The 15515-nt window shown below is 40.1% G+C and overlaps 1 protein-coding gene across 1 annotated transcript in view; it reads left to right on the forward strand.

The window, feature by feature from the left end:
- The first annotated feature begins 5834 nt into the window (after positions 1-5834).
- The window catches only part of DNAJC10 (DnaJ heat shock protein family (Hsp40) member C10), a 44546-nt gene continuing 34865 nt past the window's right edge, over positions 5835-15515 (forward strand). The window contains exons 1-4 of the mRNA XM_037131185.2: positions 5835-6039; positions 7510-7858; positions 9475-9640; positions 11511-11561. Coding sequence (XP_036987080.2) covers positions 7655-7858; positions 9475-9640; positions 11511-11561 — 421 coding nt within the window. The 5' untranslated portion in view covers positions 5835-6039; positions 7510-7654. The remainder of the gene's footprint in view (positions 6040-7509; positions 7859-9474; positions 9641-11510; positions 11562-15515) is intronic.

Consider the following 15515-nt stretch of genomic DNA (forward strand, 5'->3'; position numbering starts at 1 on the left):
CCTAGGCCTGACATCAGGTTACCACCTTCATGGGAGAAGGCGGGGCAGGCAGTGATCAAAAGGGCCACACAATTTATACTTCTCTCTCTTCTTGATACATGGTGCCCTAACAATATTGCCTCGTTGTAGCAACATGCATTGCTTTGGTTTTAGGAAGTGGATTAGGGAAATAACCCATTCAGTTGCCCTTATCTTATCTAAAATCTTCTTGCATTCCACCCGCGAGAGTATCCGACCATTAGTTTTCACCCTCAGTTCCAGTTCCCCTTTCCCCTTCTGCCTCACCTCCTGTGCAACTTCCTCTCAGGCCTAAACAGCAGCCATGGAATATCAGTAGTCTGTATCTCCACAGGTCTTGACATTCTCAGCAAATTTACTGCTTAAGAAACTTGGGACTTCAAAGTACTAGTTTCTGCAACCAGCTGATTTTTATCCATTCATGGATAAAAGCTAGTTATACTGCCTTATCCGGGCTTTCCCCGTTTCCAGGGTAGGTCTTAGCTCTGTGGTACCTTATTATGCTGGGCCAGATTCTCCATTTTTTGTGCCAATTGTAGAGTGAACAATGTCAAATACCAGACATCACACACACCAGGCTTGTGATGAAACTCCTGAGAATGAAGTGCTGGGTGAAAGAAGTACTACTCCATTGCCTGCTTCATCCGGGGCTAGGACCCAGGCATCTGGAAGGTCAAACACTGGACTCAGAAGGAGCATCGGGGCCCTGTACTGAGCAGGTTTTGATAGGAAAAACACCAGCACCCCTCTGTCATGACCAGGGCTCTGGATCTAAGCCGTGTGGTTGCAGATGTTGGGTCAGTGGCTTGGTCTATCAATTCAGAATTCTTACAGCATTGGGATCCTTAAACACTCAGCTGTAGCTGATTTCCATGGCGCTCAGCAAAAGGCCCACTCCCTTCTGAGATAGCACAGCCTGCAAGGAATGTCTCAGACTTTATTCTAAACTTTCACCCAACTTATTCCTTTGTATATTTTCAACATGCATATTTGAAGTTTTTTCATAATGCATAGATCTTCCATTTCCTCTCACGTAAAAGCATCCATTTATTGGATCTATTGGCTCTGTCAAAAATAGTAAGTTCTTAAATGACAAGAATCGCTCACTGTGCCTGAGCTCTAAAAGCAATGTTATTTGTGATAAACATCTACTTTTCTTCTAGGAGTCTAGAATTTTGGCCTGCCAAGCAGAGGATACCTAAAGTCCAGCTCCCAGTAAAAACCTTAGCAACTTGGTCCCTCATGAGCTTCCCTCGTACACAACCCTTTGCTGCACATGTTGTTACAATTCCAACAATGAATCATGTTTCCTCTGTGACTGCTCTGGGACTGGATGCTTAGAAGCTTCCTCCCGATTTCCTCCAGACTCTGTGCACCTTTTCCCTTTCCTGACTTTGCTTCATATTTTCTCCCTGTATTAATCTTTTCCATCAGCACAATTATATTCTTAGTCTGATGGGTCATTGTAGCGAATCCTCAGATCTGGGGATGATTTTGGAAACACCAGACACAGCGGTCAACCTGTAGAGTTACCCTAAATGCAGTGCCCCCACCAAACCAATCAACGGCTCTAAGTGCCTCATTCCTGTGTCATTCTGTGCTTTCATTTCAAACGTCCAGAGCCATTTTCACAGTTGGTAGCATCCTTCCTTGAGGGCTGCTCAGCGATTTCTCAATTCAGCCCTTTGTCGTCCACATTTCAGGGTTGCTTCAAAATTTCTGGTCTGCTGAAGGCAACTGTGGTTCTGCAACAATGATGTGAATTTACTTTTCAAAGAATAAATCTGTCACCTGTAAAGATGTGGGAGGTGGGTACACTTGCGGGCACATTTTATCAATTGATAATCTGATCTCCTGGTCTTCTGCTGTTCACCAGGTATAATGGAAAGAAAAAATCTTTCACTAGGACTGCCCACCCATATTTGCTTTTTGTTTGCTATCAATTCACCTTAGCAAGTCTTTATTTAGGAATCAGTGACAAGAAAAGACAATGTACACAAAATATATATACATGTTTACATGTACACACACATCTATTTGTGTGTATGCATTGCCATGTCTGCTTGATTTTGACTTCTGTTAGTTTGTGTTTAATTACCACATGACATTTTAAACGATATATAGTGTCAAAATAATTGAATGTAAGAAAATAAGCACAAAAGAAAGGTCAGTTACAGATAGAGGTTGACCTGCTTATTGGAGATAAAAATATAAAATTACTTATGAGAAACTGCAAATTCAACTGAATTTAACACATATGTTGAATGTCAATTCCACAGGTTAATGCTATAGATGATTTTAAGATATCAGCCAATTTGTCTTTACAAATGAGGTTTGGTCCAAAAAACATTACAATTTACCCCCCTCCCAAATCTTGCTCTTGTGATAGGTTACTATGTTATTATAAAAATGCTATGAAAATAGCATATATCTTAGCTTAAGTAAACGCTGTCAAAAATATTCCAATGAACTGATTGTGGTGTTCCTTATAGACTCCATATCTAGATCGCCCGGGCAAAGATCCGGATTTCACCATTACTAACTGTGCGGCACTGGGCTCGGAGTTCATGCTCTCTTACCCTCAGTTCCCTCATCTGTAAAACTGACATAATAAATGTTCTTCACAAAGTTGTTATGACAACTGAGTATGTTAATGTGAATAATGTGCTTGATGTAGTACCTTAGACTATAAAGCATATGTAAATTTTAGTTATGATTATGATTATCATTTCCCAAACATTAAGAAAACAGATTATAGTCTACTTCAACCATTTACATTTGAGCATCTTTAGGCAAGTCACACTCATTAACCTTTCTGGGCCTTGGTTTTCTCCCCTACAAATTTAAGAGACTTCAAAGTTTCTACCTGGTTCTATAATAATTCAAAGTCTGTTAAGGACTTTTTTTTTAATTTAGAAACACCCAGAATCAGAAGTCTTGTGATTTTTCTTTGAGCACTTAAGCCCAAAATTAAGTCCCTACGCATTATTGTTTAAACCACTCATTCAACATGATGTTACTGCGTGTGTGTTTTTTATGCCTCTCCCCAAGGCCAGACAATAAGGATCTAGGTACAAAAGGCTATTCTTTTCTCTCTGCACATACTAAATATTGATTCTTCATTTTATCATAATACATGTATTGAATAGATGGCAAGTACGTTCTAACTAGGCACTGAGGAAAAAAAAGTAAGTAACATTTGATTCCTGGTGGGGAGGGTTCATCAAAGATACAATGGCCTCAGCCAGTACTTCTGTCTGGGAGAAAACTGCATCCCACCCTGGCTCTCTCCCCGATGCCAGACAATTCAGTTCCTCCCTATACGTTTCTTGTGTTTTTCAAGCTCCTGCTCCAGTGCTGGAGCTCAGAAGGAGTGAGTCTGAGTAAGTCTGTGCTGGCTCTTTAAGAGGAACTACCTGGGGCCCTGACCAGGTAACTCAGTTTGTATAGTGAAGTCCTGATATACCAAGATTGTGAGTTTGATTTCCCAGTCAGGGCACATACAAGAATCAACCAATGAATACATAAACAAGTGAAACAACAAGTCAATTTCTCTCTATCTCTCTCTCTTTCTCTCAACTCAACAAATTAAAGAGAAATTTTTTTAAAGAGCAACTGCCTGGGACTCCAGAAGATCCCCATCTTCCTCAGCCTCGATGCTTCTGGTTTTCACAGGGGGAATTTTGGGGGGAATTCTCCTCCCAGCACTGGAACCCTGGGTCCAGGGCCTGGTGTGTGGGGCTTAGAACCCTCACTCCTCAGATGGGATGTCTGCAACTGGATAAATCCCTCCCAACTTTTATCTGCTGCATGTGAATAAAACAGCCTGTTCTGTGCCTCTGCTCCCCTACCAGTCTCATTGTGGCTTCTCCTTTAAGACCCTAGTTGTAGAACTTCTATTCAGCTAAGTTTTAGGTGGTTCACAATGATGGTTGTTCTGAGTAGTTATAACTTTGATATGGTTGTGAGAGGAGGCTAGTTCCACCTTTACCTACACTGCCATTTCTTGACCAGAAGTCTTGAAAGGAATGTGTTTTAAATGTCCCAAAATGTCATCACAGAAAAAAAGATCTCATTGTACCATTGTGCTTTGAAGCAGATCTTTGATGTATCCATGAGTTAGCATAATTCAAAGCAAAGAGAAAGAAGAATTCAATTCCTATTCTCAAAGAATTAATTATAGTAAGGCAACCAATGAAATATAATTATAATATGGTGTGATAAATACAGTACCAAAAGATGAAAGAATCCACATGCTTGAATGGCTCACGGAAAATTATTTTTCAGAAGAAACATGAACTAGGTCTTGAAAGATGAGTAGCAATTCCATAGATAGAACAAAAAATGAAACAAAATGGTCCATCTGCTGTAACATACCTCATGCATATATGATGGAGTGATTGTAGCAAGTTTTGATTTATTATATTGAGGTTGGCAAGGTTTTGGTTTCCCTGAAGCAAACGGATATCCCTGATGTCAATTATCTGAAGGAGAGATGGACCTTCAAATATCTTTTTCTTCCTCACATGCCAATTCATCACCAAAACCTATACACATTACCTCCTTTTTTCCTGAATCTATTTATCTATATGTGAATTAACACCACCCTGGGCCCAGCCACCACTGTCTATTGCCTGGCCCATTACAATAGTCTCATAACCAGTTTTCCTATATTTACTACTGCCCTCCTACAACACATTCTTCAAACTATGGTTTAAATGATTATTAAAAAAATAATCATGGCCCTCCCCCTACCCTGAATAATTCAGACCAAAAGTCATTAAGTAGCTGGTGCGGGCACAGTGTCAGAGTCCAACCAAGGTGAGGAGGGCGTCCACACTGGGCAGAGATAGAGGGATGTGAGTGAGTGCACATTAGAGCTCTTTCAGGGTCTCCCTGTGCAAGGGCGGCCTGAAAAGGGTTGGGAACATTTGCAAAGTAGCTGAGCACCTGCTAGAGAGAGCACCCCAGTGTCAAATGTGGGAATCCAAGCAGGATGAAGAGTGCGCTTGCACAGAAGAGGGGCTAGCCTCAACGGTGGGAAATTGGTTACACATGGGGGGATTGAAAGTTAAGTACATACATAGCAAGGATAATGGGAACCAGGTTTCTCATTGTCAGGGAAAGGAGCTACACATATGGAAAGGAAAAAACTAGAATGAATGGAACGATTCCTGTAGCATTATATTGGAATTAGAAGTTTTAGTGTAAACTCATAGTTTCATATATATGTAAATATGAACATGTATACCTATATGCTCCATCGCAATCTACTGAGAAGGCAATGGAGATAACTGCATTCCTAACACCTACAACTTGCTATCTAAATATCATTCTACAAAAGAACCCTATATTCTGACACTGAAAACAGTGTCACTTCGGTTGAGCTTTCCTTTTTTCCGCAAAATTTCCCCTTTCTGATCCACCCACCCACCAACCAAAAAAGCCCTCTGTAGCTCGGTGCCCTTTTAAAAACAGGATCACAGAAAAAATCGTGGCCGAAACCCTGCCCCACGGGGGGGGGGGGGGGGGGGGGGAGTCCCCGTCACCACAGCAACAGGAGCAGGAAGAGGCGGGTTGCCTTGTTCTGCGTAAAGCCACCAGTCCCCAAAGTGCTGGGGCGCGGACTTTGCGGTTATAGCGTGTGGCTTGCCTCCGGGTAGAAACCGGACCCGGATTCCACCGCGCAGACCGCCACGTCAACCTAAACCTACACCGCCCTCCCTACCCCACCGCCCTGCGCCCGGGGCCCTGGAGCGGCCCTCCGCCGAGCGGTCCACGCCTTTCCCACAGTGCCCCGCGCCTGGCCCCGCCCCCGCTCGCCGCTGCAGCCGGCGCAGGAAGCCGAGAGGAGCGGGCTGCTCACGCTGCTGCCGGTGCCGCTTAACCTCCACTGGCCCGAGCGGCTTTCGGAGAGAGTGTGCTTCCTCCCACACTCACAGCTGTGCTGGGCCGGGCAGGGTCAGCCGTGGGAGATTGAGGATGGGCGAGTAGCTGCTGGTAACGACCCGCAATACCAAGGTGGGCATGGGCAGGGACCCTGCTGGATCCGGCGGCTTCCCAGGCCCTCTTTGAAGGGAGGGCGGAACTGTGGTGCGCCTGAATTTGAACCCTCTATGCTTGAAGGCCCGTTTACTATGTTCTCGCTGCCCGTCTTCCCTCTATTACCCTTCTTCACACCGGCAGTTCCCCGCCTCTTGATTCATTTTCTCACTTTAGCTTCATTTTTTAGGGCTCCTTTCTTCCCTCTCTGCCCCAAGACTTCACACACTAGGAACACTTGACCGCCTCTGTAGCCCCTTATCACCATCTTTTCCCTCTCCCCTCATCCCGTTTTAGAGTGATGGCTGCAAGATGTACCTGCAGCTTCCACCTGTCCCATAGCTCAGCACAGAGCAAGTCGATCACACACACGCTGAGAACAACTGCTGGAACACCACTGGACCCAAACCCCCTGGTGTTTGGGGATATGTTCTCTATTTTTGGCTAATCGTTTTCTGATCTGGATATTCCTTAATGTCCATCACTATATTTTACAAGGGTATTTTTAGTAGCATGAAAAGGAGGGATTAGAAATGAGCCAAAGACCATTAACAGGTAAGGACAAAAAAATTTAAACGGACGTTCAGGTTTCAGTGAAGAAAGAACTTGAGGATGCTAGGAAGGTTAGTTTTTTTCAAAGTATTATGAGATCCTTGGAAGTACAGTATACAAGTTTAAATGCTGTCTGATCTTATTTTTCCATTACCCAGGTGAGCATGTCAAAGTAACTGATCCCATTCTCCTTTTTTTCTTGTATATGTATTTCCAACAAACATAAAAATATGCAGTAAAGTTACATTGTTTGCAGTTATTCTTCCATTTTTATAAAATAGTGTCTACTTAAATATAATGTAAGCACCTTCTGAGAAAATACTGGAGGAAAAGGGTCTTATGTGTAAGTTGTCTATTATAACAATAAAAATTCACTACCCCATTTGGAAGGTTATATGAAAATACAGACCTTTTTGAAGGTCAGTGCTTCCTTCTAATACCGCCCCCCTCCACTTCCCACCAAAGGATATTTCCTCCTAGTGAAATCTGATTAAAATGAAGAGTGAATAATGTCAAAGGGTTGAAGAAGTAGCCCAGAAGGAAGCAGTGTTACAAAAGGGCAAATGCTTCAGCTGGATAAGAAAAAGGAAGGAAACAGTCCAGTCTCCCCGCAACACTCCCCCCGTCCTTGCTATGTTCTGGTGCTGATCAGAATAAGTTGCTGAGTTTGTTTTTTAATAGTTCTAGCTGGCTTTTACCTATTTTGAGTGATTTCATAAATCTGGATACCTAGATATGAAAGCAGCCAAAGGGGCCCTTAGAGAATAAGGCTTGGGTGCTCACCCAGATTTGGTACTTAATGGAGATTATACTGCTAACCATGTTAGTTAATAGTTTTATTGTTGGGTTTTCTTTTTTTTTTTTATGTATTTTAACTGCTTGGTTTCTTCTCTTTAGATTAACAGTAGAGAGACAATATTATGATGTTTGAGTCACCCTTGGAGTAATTGGACAGAACTTCTCAGTCTTGCAGATTACATCACCTGGAACCAGCAGTGTTTCTTAATGTTCACTTAAATCAGAACTTGTGTAAGGAAAAAAAATGGGAGTCTGGTTAAATAAAGATGACTATGTCAGAGACTTGAGAAAGGTCGTTCTCTGTTTTTTAATAGTGTATATGGCTATTTTAGTGGCTACAGATCAGGATTTTTACAGTTTACTTGGCGTATCCAAAACTGCAAGCAGCAGACAAATACGACAAGCTTTCAAGAAGTTGGCATTGAAGCTCCATCCTGATAAAAATCCGGTAGGTAAAAATTTCTTTTTAAACATACCTGATTAATGTATTTTAGTAATTTATAATATTTACCCAAATTATTTTAAATAAGTGTTCAAAATGCTTATTTAAAAGTGCTTAACAATCACATGTGAAAAATCAAAATTCAGCTTAAGTACTAAAAACAACAAAGTTCTTGTTTAAAACAGTATAAAGGAATGTCAGTACCAAAAATACAATTCCCACTTAATTTGAAAATGAAATTTCCAACAGTTCTATTACAGATGTCAACCCCAAAACAAACAATATCTATGGAGTAGTTTTCTTAGTAAAGTAGGTTAAAATCAAATATTTTAGACTGGTAAAATATACATATATATATTTCCTTAGAACTTAGAGAGTATGTCTCGCTAAAAATGGCAGCAATAGCATGCTAATAATAGCATGCTTCAGCTTTCTCTGTTTTCTCCCATGTACAAATCTGAGACCACAGTCTGGAAGTATTATAAATAAAGCTTGAGAATGGTCAAATCAAGTTAATTTCAATAATAATGTTTTGTTGTGTATCAAATAGTGTAACCTTTCAAAAATAGTTTTAAATCTTACAGTGTTTTTATAAATCATCTACTTAATTTTTTATTGAGATTTGATACTTGTCAAAGATACAGTTATAATTTTCTATTTTCTACGTAGAGTTTAAACATGGGATAATTTCATTTCGATTGCATAAAACTAAGCACTAGAATCTATTTTTCTAAAAGTCTTGTTACTTGGTAATCTTTCGACTATATTGTGCTCTTTTTAGGCTTTTTTTTTCTTTAAAATTTCAGAATGAGATTTTTTTTTAAGTTTCCATATGAAAGGTTTACACCTTCTACAACTAAGTATTATTTAGATTAAAGTATTGTTTTCAAAACCAATTCTTTGATACAGTAACAAATAAGGAATATTTCCAATTCATTTTAATTGTTGCTCTGGTACTACTTTTTATTATCTGATACATTGGGGTACATACTTTTTTTAATCCACAGCTGAGCACATGCTAACTGATTTTAGATGGGGGGGGCGTGGAGAGGGAGAGAGAAAAACATCAATCAGTTGCCTCATGCACATGCCCCAACTAGGGACTGAACCAGCAGCCTCAGCATGTGCCCTGATCAGGAATCAAACCCACAGCCTTTTGGTTTACAGGACGATGCTCCAGCCAACTGGGTGCATTGGCCAGGGTGCGGCACTTAACTTTTTTTAGTTAGTGTATTAAGTTTAACCTCAAATACAAAAATACTCTGTTTGTAATAGTTTTAGGGGTAACACATAATACTTAACAATACTAAGCATTTCCAAGGGCTCGTTAGTTTTTTCTCGGTTGCATTTCTTGGAAGGAATGACTTACATTGTATAGCCACATCTATCCTTTTGAGACATCAGTTCTCATTTCTCTTTTACTTTTATTTTTTGGGGCTGTAAATATTTTAAAATCCTTTTTTAATTTCAACCCATGATAATCCACCTCATTTTGTACTCCTCCTCCTTACCTTGGTATCTAGTCTCCCATAAATTTCAGGATTAAATTAAATCTAGATACAAGTTCTGAAGAGACTGGATTTTGTTTCTGAAACAACTATTATATCTAATATTTTTAATAGAATAACCCAAATGCACATAGTGACTTTTTAAAAATAAATAGAGCATATGAAGTTCTCAAAGATGAAGATCTGAGGAAAAAGTATGACAAGTACGGAGAAAAGGGACTGGCAGATAATCAAGAAGGAGGCCGGTATGAAAGCTGGAATTACTATCGTTACGATTTTGGTAAGATGATGTGATACTCCTTATAAAGTTCTTGTTTTTAATTTTGTTCCCCAGCTATGTAGTTAATGTGTGTTACCTTGACTTTTTAATGTAACGTGGGAGTGGAAGTCAAAAGAAAAGTCACATGGTAGCTATGATGTGCACAGATCTGAAGGTGTTTAAGCCATAATCTTGTTAAGTGTTTTCAAAATAAGGATTTCAATTTAATTGAAAAATATTTGCATTAGCAGTTAAATATCGAAGCCTTTAAGGTTTTTAGAGTGTCGTATTTTCCAAGAAAGGCTGAAGTTTCTTTTAAGTTTATTGTCACTTCAATAGAAATGCCATTGTTAATAATTTTATTGCTGTCAACACTGGTGCAGTGTTGACAGCAATAAAAAATGAGGCAAGAGCAGAGAGAGTAAACAAAAAAATCAAAGGATGGAGAAAGTACATACAGTTATCAGGCCAAAACAGACCATTTCGGTTCCCAATAGTTCTCTCTTAAATGATTAATTAACCTCAAATGCAGGTAAAGAACTGAAGTATGCTTTTATAGTAGACTAAATAAAATATTCTCAATTTATAGCTATTGTATTTGTTTCTCAAGACTAACTTTGTTTTCAAAGTATTATTTCTAGGTATATGCGCTACAGTGTGATCATCTGTATCAGGTGTCAGCAGTTACCATTGCACAGTCTAAATCTAGCCTGCCACCTGTTTTTGTAAATTTTATTGGATACAGGCATACTCGTTTTACTGGGATTCAAAAATCACATTTTATTGGGGTTTACAAATTGGAGGCAAGACAGCCCACTATCAAAAGGATTACAACTTGTTTTATTATGATACTGGCATTATTGCAGTGGTCCAGAACCAAACCCGCAGTGTTTCTGAAGTATGCCTGCACAGTTATGCTCATTTATGTACATATTGTCTATATGGCACAGGTGGCAAACACAAGACCCTCAGGCCTAATCCGGCCCTCCACCTTGTTTCTACCCAGTGAAAGTGCTGAGCTCTCACTTAACTGTTAAGGAGTGGTTACATTTACATAATCGGCTCTCTGAAGGCAACTGTGAGGCTGGCGTGGCCCCTGGTGAAAATGAGTTTGGCACCCCTGTTCTATGGCTTCTCTCAACACTTCAGGGGCAGGGTTGAGTAGCTGTGACAAAAACCGTATGTCCCACAAAGCCTGAAATAATTACTAACTGGCCTCTGTGGAAGAAGTTTGCTCACCCTTGGTCAATATCTACCCCTATTATTTGGGTATTTTATGAAAGTAATGCAAAATGACACATTGGTTTTGATTGTTATGGTAAACAAAATTTATATTTACTTAATAAGTTTGTCTCTAACTGTAAATATTTTAATTATAAGACAGTTACAGAATAAAATTTTAAGTGATACCACTTATAAAAACAATTGAAAAGCGAATGAAGTCTGTGGTTTAGTTAACAGTAATGTACCTGTGCCAGTTTCCTGCTTTGGATGTTGTACTAGAACTGCATATCATGTCATCATTAGAGGAAGCTGGATAAGGGCGCATACAACCTGTACTGTTTTTACAACTTCCTGAGAGTCTATCATTGCTGCCAAAAAGTTTAAAATATCGTAATAGAAACTTTCTGTGGAGATGAAATTACGTGAATTTAGAAACCCCACAAACACACCCACGACAGTCCAAACCAAGAACCTGTATCTGGATCACTCTCTAAATGTACCATCAGTCACAGTTTTGTGTACTCTTGGCTTTTGTCTTAGTTGCTCTGAGATTTAGTTTAGTAATCTGAGTTTTGATGATTTAAACAATAGTAAATAACCTATTTTTATGTGGAAGTTTAATGATGAGGTTTTAATTTTATAATTTTTATATACTCTTAAAAATTAGGTATTTACGATGATGATCCTGAAATCATAACATTGGATAGAAGAGAATTTGGTAAGTTTATGGGCATACAATTTTCTAAAACTAGTCCAGACCAAGATCTTATCTAAAACTCTTGAGGATAGTTGTATTTAGAATTTAGATTTTTAAAAATTTTTACAAGGTTACCTGATATGTATTAAAAAATGTTCTGTGACCATAATCAACTTTTCTTCCATTGTCTTAGTGAAATTTAATGACTTCCCTATGCAGTAGCTATTACAGTTATTCCTCACATCTTACAGGTGAGGAAATGAAGTCTCAGAAGGGCTAACTAAGCAACATCCTAAGCAGTATATTCCATGCACGTGTGTTTGTTTAAGATTGACAGATTTGAAATTCCAATGAACCAGTATCATTCTTTGTTCTATATAAGTGCTCTCTAAATTACTAAAAGAATTCTACAAGACTTCAGAGTATGTTAAGTAAATGAAGCCTAAAACAAAATTGTAGATGCAGTATATTGCAAACCATGCTAACGTTATACACACATATGCATAAAAGTTAAAAGTTAGGTTAGAACAAAGTTGCCACCATTCCATCTGCTGTCTCTAATACTGCTCTTCATGTTACTAAAGTAAGACAAGCTGAGGCTGAAATTTTAGTTGAAGAAGCTGAGGGAAAATAGCACAGACGATAGAATTATTAATTTGTATTTATGTAAATATCACATTAGTCTACTTGGTTGAGGGTCTCTTTCTATTACTAGTAGTTTCTGTTGGCTTGGGTTGCTTAGTGTTATCTTTTGTTGATCTAATTATATAAATCAGATTACTTTGAAGTTATATATGTTATATGAAGTTATTTTAAAGTAAAATGTGTTTTCTTCCTTTGGAGAGGAGTTATGCTTTCTTCTGGCTAGGGTCACTGACAGTCTCAGGTCGGCTTTACCAAACAGAGTAAAGGGATTTAGAAGCTGAATTTTGGATTTTAAGAGGAATTGTCATCTTCCAGTTCATCTTTATTTATAAGACCCTTCCTTGCATGAGCCTGAACTCCATTTTTGTCCCTCTGTCCTCATAAATCTGCTGAAAGCTCTGTTCAGTTTCTTACATATCAACCCTCTCTTCTAGAGGTGGCCAGTGTTGGCCCTCTGATTTCTCCCTCCTCCTATACCCTGGCCCCCTTATTCGTCACTGCATTGGTAACTTTCTTGCTTTCAACAGAAATCTCTTATATTTTGTTCAGTTCTGTAATTGTAGGCGGGCAGTTAGTCCTAATTACATCGTTTACGTTTATCAGGAGTGGAACTCTAGAATGTTCATTGGTGGTATAGAAGAGAAAATGTGAATTAGTAAACTCTACTCTGAACGCCTTAAAAATACTCTCATCAGACTTTGTTTCAAGATGGCAGAGTAGGTAAAGGCTCTGTTTGCCTCCTCCCACAACTGTATCAAAATCACAATTAAATTAAAGAATAGCCACCCTGGAGAACCACTGAAGGCTAGCCTTATGACGAAGGCTATAAAGAAGCCACATTGAAATTGGTAGGAGGGGTGAAGGCATGAAGGAGGCTAGCACTACACCTGCACGTGGTGGTTAAGAATCAGGAGGGACATTGTGCTGCAAAGATCCCCACTGAGGAGCAGTGGGCTCCAGCCTCACACTGGGCTCCCCAAACCGGGGCTCCAGTGCCAAGAAGAAGAGTCCCAACAACAGCTGGCTGTGAAAGTCAGCAGGGATTGTACCGGGCAAGGCAGAGGGCTGCTTTAGACCCAGGCATACTCTTAAACAGGCCCAAGCACAGACTCCCTTCCTCACAAGCACTCGACATATACCAGGAGGAACTGAAGTGTCAGGTCTCAGGGAGAGGGTCGGGTGGTTAGTTCTCTCCTGGACTAAAATGCCAGTGGGTGCCATTGCTCTGTTTTTAAGCCCTCCGCCCACACAGCCTGCAGGTGTAGGCAAGCACTGAATCTAAGTCTTCCTTAGATGGCTTGGTGGCTAACACCATTGCCCTACCCTAACGATTCTCTGAAATCCCACCCCACTCAATTCACGTGCCAGACCAAAATTCTTCCAGAGGCTAATCCATACAAGCTGCAGGCTGGGCCCTCATTGCTGACTTCCTTAAAAATCTATCAGAGGTCCACAGACTCCAAACAAGCAGTGGCTGGCCTCAGCATGCTATGCACATGTTGTTAAGTTGGTCCAAGCCCAGGATTAATGTTAGCCAGCCTTGGTTCACAGAATAATTACTCCCGGGCACCTCCAAGCTCAATAACAGGCAGTCGCTAACTGCAAATCATTTTGTAGCTCCTACCAGGTATTCCTACCAAGGCAGTGGCTGACCTTGGCCTGATTGGAGCCCCACCAGAGGCCCCCCAACCAATACACCTAGTGGCCAGCTTCAGACCACACCAGAGCATCACCCAATTAGTACCATAAAAGATGTACTCAAAGGGTAAGCTCAGCAAGCACCAGAGTCCTGCTACAGCAAATCCCACTCAGTGGGGTCAGCTCCTGCACAACAGCAGCTTGCATGCTGTAGTGACAGCCAGTACTCCCAGCCAATCAGCCTGAGCATCAGTTTCACCCACTGGCATGCCAACAGTAATCAAGGTTCAACTATAACAGGAGAGCACACACAACGCAGGACACCCCTGGAGCACCTGGCACAGGTGAACAGGGAGACTACACCACCAGGCCCCACAGGACTCCTGCTACATAAGGCCGTTATGCCAAGACTGGAAGACCCAGCAGAGCTACCTAATACATAGAAACAAACACAGGGAGGCTGCCCAAATGAGGAGACAAAGAAATATGGCCCAAGTGAAAGAACAGGATAGAACTCCCCCCAAAACTAAACAAAATGGAGTCAAGCAATCTATCTGATTATAATACACTGATTATAAAGATGCTCAATGAATTTAGGGGAAGAATAGTGATGTCAGTGAGAACATCAACAAAGAAATGTAAAAGGAGGTAGAAAATAAAGAACCAGTCAGGAGTGAAGAATACATTAGATGGAGTCTAGAGCAGACTACGTGAAGTTGAGAGTTGTATCAGCAATGTGGAAAACAAGATAGCAGAAAACAATCAGAACAGTAAGAAAATAAAAAAGGATAATTTATGAGACCTCTGGGACAACATCAAGCATAGGGGTACCAGAAGAAGAGAAAGAACAAAGGATTGAAAACTGTTTGAAGAAATGATGACTAGAAACATCCCTAACCCGCCGAAGGAAACAGACACTCGGATCCAGGAAGCACAGAGCCCGAAACGAGAAGAATTTCTAAAGGTCCCGTCCCAAGACACTAAAATGCCAGTGGTTAAAGACAGTCTTAAAAGCATCAAGAGAATAGCAGTTAGTGACCTTCAAGGGAACTCACACGAGACTGTCAGCTAACGTCTCAGCAGAAACTTTGCAGTTCAGAAGGGATTGGCACAAAATACTCAGTGATGAAAAGCAAGGATCTACAACCAAGATCACTGCATTCAGCAGTGCCATCATTTATGATTAAAGGAGAGGTAAAAAGCTTCCCAGATAAGGCACAGCTAAATGAGTAAATCACTAACAAACAAGTTTTGGTAGATATGTTAAAAGGACTTCTTTAAAAAGAAAAAAAATATGAAAAAGAACATATATCAAAGGAAAACAGTTCTTTCAGACAAAGGTAAACGTAATAAAAGCAGTGGATCAACCAACACTAAAGCTAGTACAGAAGGCTAAAAGGCAAAAGTAGGAAAATTATGTGTAATTACAATAGTAAAGTAAGGGATACATACAAACATGCCACAAAAGAAGTAAAAAATAATAAAAGCGTAAACGTGGAGGGGGTGAGTAAAAAATGGTAGTAATTATAGAATGTGTTTAAACTTAAGCAACCACCAAGTTAAAATAGACTTACAAATATAGCTTGGTATATATGGAGCACGTGGTAAGCACAAACCAAAAATCTAAAGAGATACACAAAGAAAGGAATCCAAACACAATACTACAGAAGTCATCAATAAACAAAGAAGAGA

Source organism: Artibeus jamaicensis, unplaced genomic scaffold (assembly GCF_021234435.1).
Source record: "Artibeus jamaicensis isolate MK-2021 breed Jamaican fruit bat unplaced genomic scaffold, CSHL_Jam_final contig_391, whole genome shotgun sequence".
NCBI classification, from domain to species: Eukaryota; Metazoa; Chordata; class Mammalia; order Chiroptera; family Phyllostomidae; genus Artibeus; species Artibeus jamaicensis.